The 14,919-nt window shown below is 42.0% G+C and overlaps 1 protein-coding gene across 9 annotated transcripts in view; it reads right to left on the bottom strand.

Annotated features, from left to right (window-relative positions):
* klhdc3l (kelch domain containing 3-like) overlaps window positions 1–14,919 on the bottom strand; it is an 87,181-nt gene that overhangs the window by 16,048 nt on the left and 56,214 nt on the right. For 6 of the 9 annotated variants that reach the window (XM_069934880.1, XM_069934876.1, XM_069934881.1 and 3 more), the window contains 3 exons: window positions 14,201–14,283; window positions 10,238–10,316; window positions 1,424–1,473 (listed from right to left, as the gene is read on the bottom strand). In XM_069934880.1, the coding sequence (XP_069790981.1) occupies window positions 1,424–1,473; window positions 10,238–10,316; window positions 14,201–14,283 (212 nt within the window). The remainder of the gene's footprint in view (window positions 1–1,423; window positions 1,474–10,237; window positions 10,317–14,200; window positions 14,284–14,919) is intronic. The other 3 variants (XM_069934883.1, XM_069934885.1, XM_069934882.1) reach the window with 1 other exon arrangement.

A 14,919-nucleotide genomic window follows, 5' to 3' on the forward strand; every position in this document is an offset into this window, starting at 1 on the left:
GGAGGTTTCCTTGGCCAAAGAGATTTTCTGCAGAGCTCACATTCAAAAGAAGATGCTTGGTATCAAGAAATATCCTAACTTGTTTGCAAACAAGCAGGCATACATACCCATAGTAATATGGTTGAATATTGATCATAAACTATACTGGTCCTACAAAAGACTTGCCTGCACTCTTAAAGCACCATTTTTCTTCCCCTGCACTAATGTAACTATGAATATGTTGGTGGCACGGCTGGTGTAGCAGTTAGCACGAAGCCATTACAGCGACAGCAACCTGGCTTTGTTTATAAGGAGTTTGTCCATTCTCCCTGTGACCTACACAGATTTTCTCCACATGCTCCACTTTCCTCTTACCGTCCAAAAACATACAGGGTTGGTCAATTAATTAGGTGTAATTGAGTGGCATGGGTTTCAATGGCCAGAATTGGTTTCCACCATGTTGTAAATAAAATTTTAAAAATAAATTCAATTTTAAAAATTTAAAGGTAAAAATTATTATCTATATAACTTTCATATTTATTATCTCTCAGTGTGGTAGTTTAACATATATAATAAAATGCTTGTATGACTGTGGCAAATAGGAATTATGGAGAATATGTACATAGAACATATAGGGAAAACCAGGAGAACACAAACCAGTCCTCATGGAGGGGTCAGCAGGGGAGAGGTTAAGAAACTTCACATTTCTGGTTGTCAACATCTCTGAAGACCTCTCCAGGGGCCATCATGTTGATATGATCATGAAGAAGGCATGTCAGCAACTATTTTTCATTGGGAGTTTGAGGAATTTGGTATGTCTCGGATTTTCTACAGGTTTACCGTAGAAAGGATTCTGACTGGTTGCATCATATTCTGGTAAGGAGGTACCAATGCACAGGACAGGAAAAGGCTATAGAGGGTTGTAAACTTGGTCAGCACCATCATGGGCACTAGTCTTCACTCCATTAAGGGCATCTTTAAGAGGAAGTATCTCAAGAAAGCATCCTCTCATCATCAAGGACCCTCACCACCCAGACCAGGCACTTTTCTCACTGCTACCATCGGGAAGGAGGTACAGGAACTTGAAGACACACACACCCAATGTTACAGAAACAGCTTTTTTTCCTCCGCCTTCAGATTTGTGAACAGATAATGAACTTATGGACACTACCTTGTTTTTCTATTTCTTGCGCTAAATATTTATTTTTTAAGATCATGTATTTACACATTTGTAATTTATAGCAATTTTGCACCTGTAATGCACAATACTGCTGCAGTAAACCAACGAACCTTGTAACATGTTCATGAAAATAAACTGGATTCTGATTATTTGTGTGCGCAACAAAAAAAAAGTCTATCATTATCCACTGCAAGGACATTTTGGGATTTGGTTTGTCTTATAGATTTGCACCTCCCACAGACACAACAAAGAGAATTTCCTTACCGCCAGCTCACAAGACAATGATTCATGCCACCAAGTCCATCTTGCCAGACCTATTGAAAATAAAACATTACTCTTGTGCTACATGCAACTACTTGAATCAACCACCGGAGGGCGTTTATTCATCACTAAATGAAATCTTTCACTGTGGATCTGGTTAAAAGAACCAAAAGAAAATATCATTAAAAAACCTAAATATTTATAATCTCATAAACTCCCACTTGCATGATGACAACACTTTCATATCATAATAGATCTAAAGTCTAAAGTAAAAATATTGATGAAGGGCTCACGCCCAAAAGCTGGTTATGTATCTTAATCTTTGCTATTTGATATTGTTTGATCTGTTGTTTCTCTCGCATTGTGTTTGTACTTCAACCACAGTATCTGCACACTGTCATGTTTTACTTCAGTTATGAAGCCTACTGCATTTTACTTTAGTATTTTCTTCAAATAAAATCAAATGAATTGAGGATTTTAAGGCAAATTACTACTTTAATCAATAGAATTTAACAGATGCATTAATAAGATCATTTCTTCTCTGCACAAATATTTCACTGAATTCAATTGCTTAAATAGGTTATTCAGAATAACAGAAAAATGATACTGTGGTGTGTATACTATTGACTCATGATGGATTCTACAATGGAATCTTATTCCTATTTCAAATACTGCCAAACAGCATATTGTTCCAAATCCAGCGGAATTCTCCTTTTGTTTATCAGTTGGACCATGGCCCATAGAAAAAAGATATTTCTTGCCCAGTATCACATTGAGCAACTAGATGTGAGAGCATTTCAAACAGATCTTTCAGAACTTACAGTATAACAGACACTATTCTGTACACACGTTTCCTGCAAGAAACCTGGTTTATTGAGACACCTAATGTACTTACCACCTGCAAAGTTGGGGGGGGGGGGGGGGTGAAAAATCAGTAAATTGGGGAAAGCACAGTGAAACTGGCAGAGTTTTAAGGAAGCTTCAGAATGTGGCAAGAGAGAGAGAGTGAGGGAAAGGATTTGTGTACGTACGATTATGGCTCAATGGTTTCTTTCCTGCCATCCAACAGCTCTGGAACATTAACCAATAAACTTGTTTATTTAATGACTTAAATTAGTGTAGTAGTCAATATGCTAAACAATCAGAGGTATGGATCATTAATCCAAGAAAAGGAGTTCAAATTCATACAGGGCAGCTGGGGAACTCCAATTCAAGCAACTAACCAAATAAATCAGAAATAAGAAACAAATGCCAGTTATAGTGGCTGCAAAATGATCAAATACCATTCTCCTTTACTAATATCCTTGAGGGAAGAAAACCTGTCCTCCTGCTCTGCACACAACTCCAGACCAATCAACATGGTGATTCTTAACTGTCTTCTCTGGTCTGAGGCAATGAGGGATGAACAACAAACGCTGGCATTTCCAGCAACCTCTACATCCAGTGGAGGAAAATGCATGAAATGAAAATATTCTTTTGTGTTTAACACTTCAGAATATTTAGTTAGGTGCAGAAGAACCCCAAGGTGCTACTGACATTTGCCTTCAATCACAACATTTTTTGTTTGTAGAACATACAATTATACAGGAATGAGTTAAACACAAGCTGAGGAAGTGAATAGAATGGGTATTATTGACTCAAAATTTGATTTCACCTGGTGTGGATATTGCTAGTGATCACTTAGAACCATAGAATGTCACAGCACAGTCTGGGCCAAACTATTTTTCTGCCTAGTCCCACTGACCTGAACCCAGTCTATAGCCCTCTATACCCCTCCCATCAATGTATCAGTTCAAATTGTTCTTAAATGTTAAATTTAAGCCCACATTCATTAATTCAGCTGGCAGCTCATTCCACACTCCCACTGTGCTCTGTGTGAAGACGTTACCCCTCAACTTTTCCATTTCACCCTTAACCCATGTCCTCTGGTTTGTATCTCACCTACTCTTAGTGGAAAAAGCCTTCCTACATTTACTCTGTCCATCCCCCTCATTATTTTAAATACCTCAATCAAATCTCCCCTCATTCTTCTATGTTCCTGGAAATAAACTCCTAATCTGTTTAACCTTTCCCTGTAGCTTAGGTCCTGAAGTTCCAGTAACATCCTAGAAAACCTTCTTTGCACTCTTTCTATCTTATTGATATCCATCCTGTAGTTAGGTGACCAAGACTGCACACAATACTCCAAGTTTGACCTCACAATGTCTATACATCTTTAACATAACATCCCTAAACCTATACTCAGTATTTTGATTTATGAAGGCCAATGTGCCAAAAGCTCGCTTTACAACCATATCCATCTGTGATGCCACTTTTGGGGAATTATATATATGGATGTCCAGATCCCTCTGTTCTACCACACTCCTCAGTGCCCTTGCATTCTTCTGGGTGAAATTGTATTTACTGTGAAAGCAGCAACTAATTCTGTGTATTAAGCACATTTTACCTTTATCTTGAGTCTCAGACACAGACTACATGGCATCAGCCTTCACTCAATGCCTTCCTGTCCAACATCAGGGCAGATAGCTGCAGCTCTGAGCATTCGCCTCAATACAACTTAACACTCATCACACTAATTTGTTGCTTTCTACTCTATTTCAAGGGGATTTCTAGTGTTACTGGAGGATCTGATTGGGCACAGGCTGACGTGTCCTACCAAACTCTGCATTTAGCACTTGGAGGCAATTCCTCTGGTTCATGGCTGCTGACCTACTTGGATAATGGGTGCCACGCCACTGGATGCAGTCCACTCATGGGTGCAGGGGAGCTCAGGGCTGGAGGAAGAAAGATGCCCATCAGCGAACGAGAATGAATCCCAGAGTCTTCAGGAAAAAAAATGTCCTACCTGGACTTCCCCAAGGCTTCCAAGGTATAGGAAATGCTTTAGACAAACTCTCATGTATTAATGTGAGTTTGGTAAAATCACATTGACACTGAACCACTCCATTACATCTTCACTGCTTCACCGCAAAGGTAAAAAAGCTATCCCACTTCAAAGAGGTTTTTTTAACCTTCTATTTACTGTTCCACTTGCATTCACCCTCGTAGGATCCCTTCAATTGACTGCAGCAAAGCACTGCCATGCATTCTGATTTACTACAGTGGAGACGTCACTGCGTTTAGGGAAAGATTATTAATCTAGTTTGCTTTTGGTGAAGAACACATGGCATCCCAGCTACTGGGTTGGCCTGCATTGCTGGATTAAGAACATAAGAAATAGGAGCAGTAGTTGGCCATCTGACACATCAAGCTGGTTCTGCCATTCAATGAGATCATGGCTGATCTGATGATAGGCTCATCTCCACCTACCTGTCTTTTTCCCATATCCCTTAATTCCCCTACTATGCAAAAATCTATCTAACCTTTTCTTAAATATATTTTCTGAGGTAGCTTCCACTGCTTCAAGGGGAAGCAAATTCCATAGATTCACTGCCCTCTGGGAAAAGCAGTTCCTCCTCATCTCTATCCTAAATCTACTACCCTGAATCTTGAGGTTATGTCCCCTAGTTCTAGTCTCCCCCACCAATGGAAACATCTTACTACCTCTATCTTATCTATGTCTTTCATATTTTATATTTATAAGATCCCCTGTCATTCTTCCAAATTCCACTGAACTTCCCACGAGTGAAGGAAACATTCCCACAGGGACTCTAATTAATAATCCAGACTTTTCACTAAGCAAAGGAGGTTTATAGTCCCTCAATGTTCAGATTGCTGTGCATCAGAAACATTTCCTCATGGTAATCCTTGTGTTTCAGGAAGCACACAATGTAGTCATCCTTAGCAGAATCATTCTGCTGGACATCTTCAGTGGTGAACATAGCCCAGAGATATGGATCTTGGAAGAAGGTTACTTCCACCAGCTAATTCAGAGTTTAAACTCAATGCTGGAGAAACTTAGCTTGTCAAATTGTGTACTTTATATAGCAAAGATAAAGATACATCACCGACATTTGGGTTTGAGCACTTCATCAAGGTATGAAAAAATATAGGCAGGTGCCTGAACAAAATGGGGAGGGGGAGGGATAAGGTGAGGACCACAGTCCCAAAGGCAGGAGGTGACAGATGATGGAGGGAGAGCACATCAGCAAGCAGGGGGAGGGGGTATGACTCTAGGAATGGAGAGAAAAGGGGTGCAGATGTGGAGGAAAGAAAAAGAGAAGGAAGGGAGAATAGAGAGTAGGCTAGCAGAATCCAGAGTAGTCAAAGTTAATGGTATCCACTTGGAGAGACCCCGGACAAAAAATTATGATGTTGCTCATCATAATATTTACAGGTGGTCTTGGTGAGTCAGTATGTGAGGCCAAGGACAGACATATCAGCATGGAAGACCCGAACATAATTGTGGGGGAGAGGTAGGGGAGGAGGGGCAGGGGAAAGAGCACATCTCACAGGCAGGAGCTAATAGGATCAAGCCCAAAACATTGGTTATGGCTCTTTATCTTTGTTATATAAAGTACATTTTCTGAGTTTCTCCAGCATTGTATTTTTACTTCAACCATGGTGTCTGCAGACTTTCATGTTTTACATAATTCAGAGCTTAATTTAGTTTAAAGATACCACATGGTTACAGGCCCTTCCGGCCCATGAGTCCACGTCACCAAAAATATACCCTTGTGACCAATTAATGTACTGACCCCATATGTCTTTGGAACGTAGGAGGAAACCAGAGCATCCTGAAGAAACCCACACAAGCGCAGGGAAAACACAAAAACTCCTTACAAACAGCACCAGATTCCATCCCTGGTCGTAACTGTGCGCCCTGGAGTTAATGAGAGCCAGAATCGTAAACCACATTGGTTTTCTGAGGATGAATGTCCACTGCCCTCTGCAGTAGGCAGGTGCAGAGGCTTCACTGTGGGGTGCCGCATGCTGTACAAGCCGGCTAACATAACAGAAACAAAACAGGGGGAGGAGCAGGCCAATAAGCCCTTCAGACCTGTTCTGACAAACAACAGAGTTGAAGGTACAGCAGCATGTAGATTGGCCTCTGAGCGATACAGGGCACAGCTAGCAGAGGCATACAGTTGGAGAAACTCATGGTACAGAACAGGAGATGCATGATTGCCATGGGCAATAAGGGACTTTCTCATAGAAAGATGATTCTGCTAAGTGAGAGTCGCCCCCCTCATTCGCCTACAGGGTAAAGCCTTTCTCTAAGTGCTCTCTTATGATCAACATCGACTTGCTTCCACTTCAGTTGTGAGCACACAGGCTGATGAAGCCAACATTGCTCCAGCAGACTCTGCAACAGGTGAAGCAAGAAATGTTTGATGTGCGGCAGAGTATGTGGTTTGGAAGCTGCCGTTCTCTTCAAATTTTTTAAGCTGGGTTTCTCTGCTCTCCTGAAGGACAGACTTGAGGTTTAGAGTACCACCACAAACTCTCCTTCACCACTGCGAGCAGGTCAAGGCTCAGACATCCTCATAAGACGTACTAGACATTTTCAAAGATACTTTGAGAAAATCCATAAACCTTTTCCTCTGTCCACCCAATAACCTGTTGCCATGATGGAGGTTGCAACAGAATGCTAGTTCCAGATGTCTTGACTCATGTGTGTGATTTCATTAAAGCATTGAATTCCAGGGGTGTGGTGAGCGTGCCTGTACTTGACATCAAGGCAATTTTGGATTGATTGGGATTAAAGAATCCAAGTCAAACTGAAGCTAATGGACATGAAGGGACCCTAGTGGTTGGAATCATATCTTATGGGCTGCAGTGCTCACGAAGAAAACCCCATGATACAAGAGAGTGCACCTGTTGGTGGATAAGGGGGAGGCCCCAAAGAAACAACAAGCCTTGGTAAAACTTTCACCTGTGTTTCCACAACACTCAAATGGGGGCTATGTTACAAGACTGCTACCACTCTCAAAGAAATCAGGATGGCATCTGGGGTTGTGGCCGCACCTCCTGGCTCTACACTCCTGCAAGAGCTTGGCTGAAGATATCTCCATGTTTCTTATCAGCTCCTGCATTTGGGGAGGCAGGCTAGACAGCTAACAATCCATCTCATCCTGCAACATGAGCACAGAATGAATGTTGTGCACAATATGTTTAAATGACAAAGAATAAAGTCACATAATGATCTCTTGACTAAGTCCACTCAGCAACACAGATGTATGGGATACAGCCCACACCAGATTTTAAACAATGAGTGCCAGACTACACCTGGCTAGGCCTCCAGTGAAAGATATCCTTCTGGCCTATTCAACTCATAATGCCAGTCTGGTTCTCAGTGATGTTAGGCACAATGACACAATGATCTTCATTACCATCTCCAAAATGTTCCCCCTTTTCTGTGTCTTCATGGTCTAAAGTGAAGGGGACCTGTCCTTACGCCCTGCAGAGGCAATAAAGACACACTTGCACCCTGCACCAATGACATCATAGTTTTAGGGATGTGCAACAGGTTATGAAGGTATTTCCTGCACCTCCTTTGCTTTGATCAATGGTAATGCTAATAAAATGTCAGTGAACATTCCTTACACATTAATGTATAGCCTACATTCCTTAAGTGGTTTAAATATTTCTGGTTCCTCTGTCCATGATGAGAAGATTATGTTCAACTTTCCAATGTGAGATGCTGAACGTGCAAGGGAGTGCCTTGCCACAGAATGAGTTAAATTGACTGTTCTTCTTCTTTGGCTAGGCTTCGCGGACGAAGATTTATGGAGGGGGTAAATGTCCACGTCAGCTGCAGGCTCATTTGTGGCTGACAAGTCCGATGCGGGACAGGCAGACACGGTTGCAGTGGTTGCAGGGGAAAATTGGTTGGTTGGGGTTGGGTGTTTCCTCCTTTGCCTTTTGTCAGTAAGGTGGGCTCTGCGGTCTTCTTCAAAGGAGGTTGCTGCCCGCCGAACTGTGAGGCGCCAAGATGCACGGTTTGAGGCGATATCACCCCACTGGCGGTGGTCAATCTGGCAGGCACCAAGAGATTTCTTTAGGCAGTCCTTGTACCTCTTCTTTGGTGCACCTCTGTCACGGTGGCCAGTGGAGAGCTCGCCATATAACACGATCTTGGGAAGGCGATGGTCCTCCATTCTGGAGACGTGACCTACCCAGCGCAGTTGGATCTTCAGCAGCGTGGACTCGATGCTGTCGACCTCTGCCATCTCGAGTACTTCGACGTTAGGGATGAAGGCGCTCCAATGAATGTTGAGGATGGAGCGGAGACAACGCTGGTGGAAGCGTTCTAGGAGCCGTAGGTGATGCCGGTAGAGGACCCATGATTCTGAGCCGAACAGGAGTGTGGGTATGACAACGGCTCTGTATACGCTTATCTTTGTGATGTAAAGAAAGGTATGTTCTTATTGTATATACTGTGTGCATTATGAATAAAGTATATTTTTGAAACAGAAAGCCTTCCCAGGCAGATGACCTGCCTTCTCCTCACTGCCTTAGTTCAAGTGGAGATGACACAAGTCATTGTTGGGGTGGAGGATCGGAGGAAGAATCTATAATATCATTGATGGAATGAAAGTTGGGGTGGTGTCGGTGGAGTAATAATTTATTCAACCAGATGCACTTTGAGTGAAGGGTTCTGTTTGTGTGGGGAATGGTGTCTGCACAAGACATTATCTCCCTAAATTGAGAGTTGTGCAGATGTCCTGACATATCCTGTGAGATCACAATATTTCCAGTGACATTGCTCGGTTGCCCTTAAATTCTCATTCCTGCAAGTAGTAACACAAGCCACTTCCTGTTAGGGTCTTCTAATGGTGGTGATGACAGGTTTGCACCAAGACTGCACTCTTACCATACAAGACATCCTCCATTAAATTTCACTACTCGGTCCTTCCAGTAGATCTTGGGGATCTCCCCCTCATCTATGTAGCCATGTGTCTTCAGCAGCTGATGATCTTGGGGTGGTGTGCAGCAAATTGGTGGCAGCTGCGTCAGTGTGAGGGTGGTCACATCAGGAATCATGTGGATCCATTTTATTGCAAGCTTTTGATGCAAACCATCTTCACACAGTTTCTATTTTTTATTATGCACCACAAAACTACATCAAACCCAATTTCTTGGCATAATTCTTTTCGTCTGAATTAGATGCAACAAATGTGCTAGGCCTTGCCTGGCCATAATTATTGTTTGATTGCTCCCCCAACTTTGTTGAGGTAATGATTGACATCTAACCCTGAAATTAACTGATCTAATCATAATAACTTCAAGAAAATACTCAATGATGATCTCACTCAATAAATTTTAATTTAATTTAGAGATACAGCATAGTAACACGCCCTTCTGGCCCACAAGCATCTGCCACACAAATAAACATGACCAATTAATCTGCAAACCCTATATACCTTTGGAATGTGGGAGAAAACTGGAGTACCATAAGGAAACCCACACGGACAAGGAAAGAACGTGCAAACTCCTGACAGTCAGTGGCAGATGCAAATCCAGGTCGCTGGCACTGTAATAGCGTTGTGCTAACCACTAAGCTAACCGTGCTGCCCTGCTATAACTGTTTACCCATTTCCCTCTCACCAAAGTGTTTCGTGCTGCCTCATCCTCCACCTCATCTGCTGTTAATGGAGAACACTGAAAATTACAGTACAGGCCCTTTGCCACGCGATGTTGTGCTGACCTATATAAATCTACTCAACAGTCTAAACCTTCCCCACCTCACACACATAACCCTCTATTTGTCTTGTATGCATGTGCCTAAGAATCATTGTACCAGCCTCTGTACTGCTAAGTTGATAACTTTCTGCTTCTAACAATTTACAGCTCCAAATTTAGGTTTACTTCACAAATTCTATACACAAGGAGCACCATGAACTGACACAGTGTCATTCCGACTCTTGCTCTTACCAATGTCATAGATCCAAAGAGGGGTTTTCCCCTGGGTATAAGCAGAGTCGATCATTCCCCCATACACGTAGATCATTCCCTTACAAAAGAAACAAAAATAAAACATTTTGAAATAACATTTTACGAGAACCTTTTAATTTCACTGTCTAACACTTTAAAAATACAGCCACCTCTCAGCAAGTTTGTGTAATCCACTCAATTACATGAGCTGATCCATTGAATTAGGGGGGGCAGGAACTCATTTGCACTGGAGTACATGGGCTATCTTGGGGAAGAATTTTCCGAGCAGTCCTTTTCCTCTGTGCTTTTCTCATAGCTATGTAAATTTATCCTCTTCAAATACTAATCCAATTCCTATAATCCAATTCCTTTTCAACAGTTATTATTTAATGTCTTTCTGCTACTTCTTGATGAAATGTAACAATCTGCTCAGGATCAACTTTATTCCTTAATTTTTTTTGTTGTTGTTTCCTGGTTGCCGACACATCTGCCCATCAATCCTATTAAATCCTCTCATCAACTTTAAACATCTTCCATTAAATCTTTGCTGTGAAGAGGAAAACCCTAACAACTCCATTCTGATTGTGAAGTTCTCCAACTATGTGACCATTCAGTTAAATCATTACTTCAGCATTTCTCCAGTCTTGTATATTCCTGAACAGAATCAAGTGCATTACCTTAGTCAGTGATTTACAAGAGGAACTTCCTTCCATTCAAAATTTCAATAAGAATTTAGGTTCTGGCCATGATTGATTACTTCTCATCAATAGCTTATCCTTTTTAACTGTCGAGATAGACCAGACCACCTGAATATCGAACTCTCTCTGATTGGAGGTGGACATTTTTGTGGTGTGAAGCTTACAAGCCACTCGCCAGTGCATGCTATAATGCTTTCTAGGTCTGTTTTTGTACATGACTGGAAGGTTTCATTTACCATCAGTGATCATCCCTGTTTAACTTTGGAGTGGAAGAAAGGTAATTGATAAAGATACTATGTTTGGATACAGCCCTGACAAACACTGCATCCATATCAAAGGGTTACGATGACTGTCCTCCAACAACTACAACCATCTTCCTTTGCTCAAGCATTGTTTTTTCTTTGAACTCACAGGCTTATGTTTTGCCAGAACTACTTGATGCTACATTTGATGTCAAGAGCCGTCACTTCTCTCCTGGTCATGCAGTGATCAGGACCACAAATGTCCTACCAAAATCCAAACATTGGCGAGTGGTAATCTGAGATTACTAGATAGAATTGTTGAGCAATAGCTGTGAGGTGATGCATTGAGGTGACAATTAGCTGGACTGGATTTTGACCTGTTTTTGTAATCAGAACATAACTGGGCAATTTTCTACATTGACAGATAGCTACCAGTGTTCTTTGACTTAGGATGCAGCTAGTTCTGGGGTGCAGGTCTTCAGTACAGACACTGCTGGTCCCATTTCTTTCCTGTATGCAGTCCTCTCATGTATGCTGTGCATTTACATGGATTGAATCAAACTGGATTAATAATAGCTTCAGTGATATTAGCAGTTTCAGGAAGAGGCTGAAATTAATCAGCATCCCTTGCTGAATATGGGGTGTCCATCAACTTGATGTGATATGCATTAACAAGAGAAAGTCAGAACAATCTGCTTGTCCGAAACCACACTTTACACTGGACAACACTTTTTACCAAAAGGTTTAATTCCTGAAAAAAAATGGACATTATGAGAGACAACTTCAAGCTGAATGTAAAGGTAATTTCAGATATGCTGTATCATGCAGGAAGATAGAGAAATATTAAATGAACTCATTGAATTTAGCATGTTTAATCGTGCAATGATGCTGACATATTGCGTTGGTTCAACTGACCTAAACATATTTTGCCACTGATTTTCATTTGTACTCAGCATCTGATGCCTCTCATATCAGTGTCCAACAATAATTGGTCAGCATTGATGGATTCCAGTTACCCTAATACTGCTTTTCCATAGTCGCAATGTCCTGGTGAAAGCTTTCATCATGCTTGTCATTGACTGCACCAAAATGAGCAGGAAAGAAGTCCAAATGTGAATTCAGAAAATGAATTTTCAATGACTTATTGCACTTCATGGTTTTGTATGTTTGAAGTAGACTAAAATATGATATTTTATCACAAAAATAGGTTATATCTAAAAAACGGTACGTGATAGGAAAATGTTAAGGTAATTTTCATGATCAGCAGCCCAAAATACATAAAATCTACCTAAAACTTTTCAAGAAGCAAAATCTTTGTTGTCCAGTGTTAACTGCCTGCCTCATTCTCTGAGGTTGTATTATTTGTCTTCAATTCTTATCACCTCCTGCCATCAAAGACAGGTTTACTGCCTTGATACCTTTCTTTTTTCTTTGGCTTGGCTTCGCGAACGAAGATTTATGGAGGGGTAATGTCCACGTCAGCTGCAGGCTCGTTTGTGGCTGGCAAGTCCGATGCGGGACAGGCAGACACGTTTGCAGCGGTTGCAAGGGAAAATTGGTTGGTTGGGGTTGGGTGTTGGGTTTTGTAAGGTAAAACATCATGAGATGGGAATGTGTAGGGAGTTACCCTGTACAGGGCAGTAACAAGAAGGGGAGGTGTCCTTGTACTCCTGTTAGGTAAAACATCATGAGATGGGACCGGAGAAGGAGTCACCCAGTACTAAGGAGTAACAGAATGCATCCTTGTACTTACAAGATAAGAGAGACATTGATGGATTGAGAGGCAGGAAGCTAGCAGGGAAAGGATAGCAACAGTTTTAGTCATTGGACAAGTAATGATATGATGATGTTCTAAGCATGTATCCAAGGGTATAAAAAATCACCATTTTGCTGATAACGGCAGAATGCATTCTCCGACTAACTTGGTTGGTCGCAAGTGTTACAATCCGGTAATAAAGAACAAAGAACCCTGATTTCGACTCAGCCTGGTGTTTGTCTCACTCATTCATGAACAAAGCAGACCTAACAGTTTTTCCTCCTTTGTCTTTTGTCAGTGAGGTGGCCTCTGCAGTCTTCTTCGAAGGAGGTTGCTGCCCGCCAACCTGTGAGGCACCAAGATGCACGGTTTGAGGCGATATCAGCCCACTGGCGGTGGTCAATCTGGCAGGCACCAAGAGATTTCTTTAGGCAGTCCTTGTACCTCTTCTTTGGTGCACCTCTGTTACAGTGGCCAGCTCGCCATATAACACTATCTTGGGAAGGCGATGGTCCTCCATTCTGGAGACGTGACCTACCCAGCGCAGTTGGATCTTCAGCAGCGTGGATTCGATGCTGTCGGCCTCTGCCATCTCGAGTACTTCGATGTTGGAGATGAAGTCGCTCAGGTGAATGTTGAGGATGGAGCGGAGACAATGCTGGTGGAAGCGTTCTAGGAGCCGTAGGTGATGCTGGTAGAGGACACATGATTCGGAGCTGAACAGGAGTGTGGGTATGACAACGGCTCTGTATACGCTAATCTTTGTGAGATTTTTCAGTTGGTTGTTTTTCCAGACTCTTTTGTGTAGTCTTCCAAAGGCGCTATTTGCCTTGGCGAGTCTGTTGTCTATCTCGTTGTCGATCCTTGCATCCGATGAAATGGCGCAGCCGAAATAGGTAAACTGGTTGACTGTTTTGAGTTTTGTGTGCCCGATGGAGATGTGGGGGGGGCTGGTAGTTATGGTGGGGAGCTGGCTGATGGAGGACCTCAGTTTTCTTCAGGCTGGCTTCTAGGCCAAACATTTTGACAGTTTCCGCAAAACAGGATGTCAAGCGCTGGAGAACTGGCTCTGAATGGGTTTTCTGCCTTGATACCTAAACATCCAGCAACTCTACAAATGCTTGTAGAAAAAAAAACTTTAAAACATCAACATGATTTAAATTTAATTATTTAAAACTTTGATGCCCAACTCCAAAAGTATCTAATCCCATCTAAAACCTGCTCCACTTTTAACAAAGGCAATGGATCAAATGCACTATGCTCTTACATTGTGAGCTACCAGTGAGGGCTCCTCCAATTCCTCTGGTGGTGTTCCATTTGCATTGTCCAATTCTTCCCATTCATTCTGAGCTGCAAAATATAAAGACACCAACTGATATTACAATGCATCTCCATCAGTGATTATATTTTTGATTTGACTACAGCTATGATGGGTGTTCGGTCCAACACAACCAGACCAATGGAAGAAAGAAGCAATTAAGTGTCCAATAAATTAATGTTATCTCAAGCCTTGGAAAATGATTTCACAATTTGACTGTACAAAAATTGTTACTGACAATACTTACAAAATAAAATGGCCAAGAAGATCCCTTTACATCTATTGACATTTTCAGGGAGGGTTGCTTAAATTGGACTCAAAGAACTATTGAGTACTCTTTTCATCCAGCACACAGTATCTTTGACCAACTATCATCAAGAAGGAGGTATAGGAGCATCAATATCAAGATTGAGTGAAACACAGAAGTCTGCAAACGCTGTGATTGTAGTAAAAACACACCGAAATGCTGGAGGAACTCAGTCGGTCTTTTCATAGCGCGGATCTCCCAGTGGCCATCCATTTCAATTCCCCACCCCATTCCCTTGCTGACGTGCCTGTCCATGGTCTCATGGACTGTCAGACTGAGACCACCCACAAATTGGAGGAACAACACCTCGTTCTCTGACTGGGCAATTTCCAACCAGATGGCATTACAGGTACACGATCCT

This window comes from Narcine bancroftii, chromosome 4 (genome assembly GCF_036971445.1).
Source record: "Narcine bancroftii isolate sNarBan1 chromosome 4, sNarBan1.hap1, whole genome shotgun sequence".
Lineage (NCBI taxonomy): Eukaryota > Metazoa > Chordata > Chondrichthyes > Torpediniformes > Narcinidae > Narcine > Narcine bancroftii.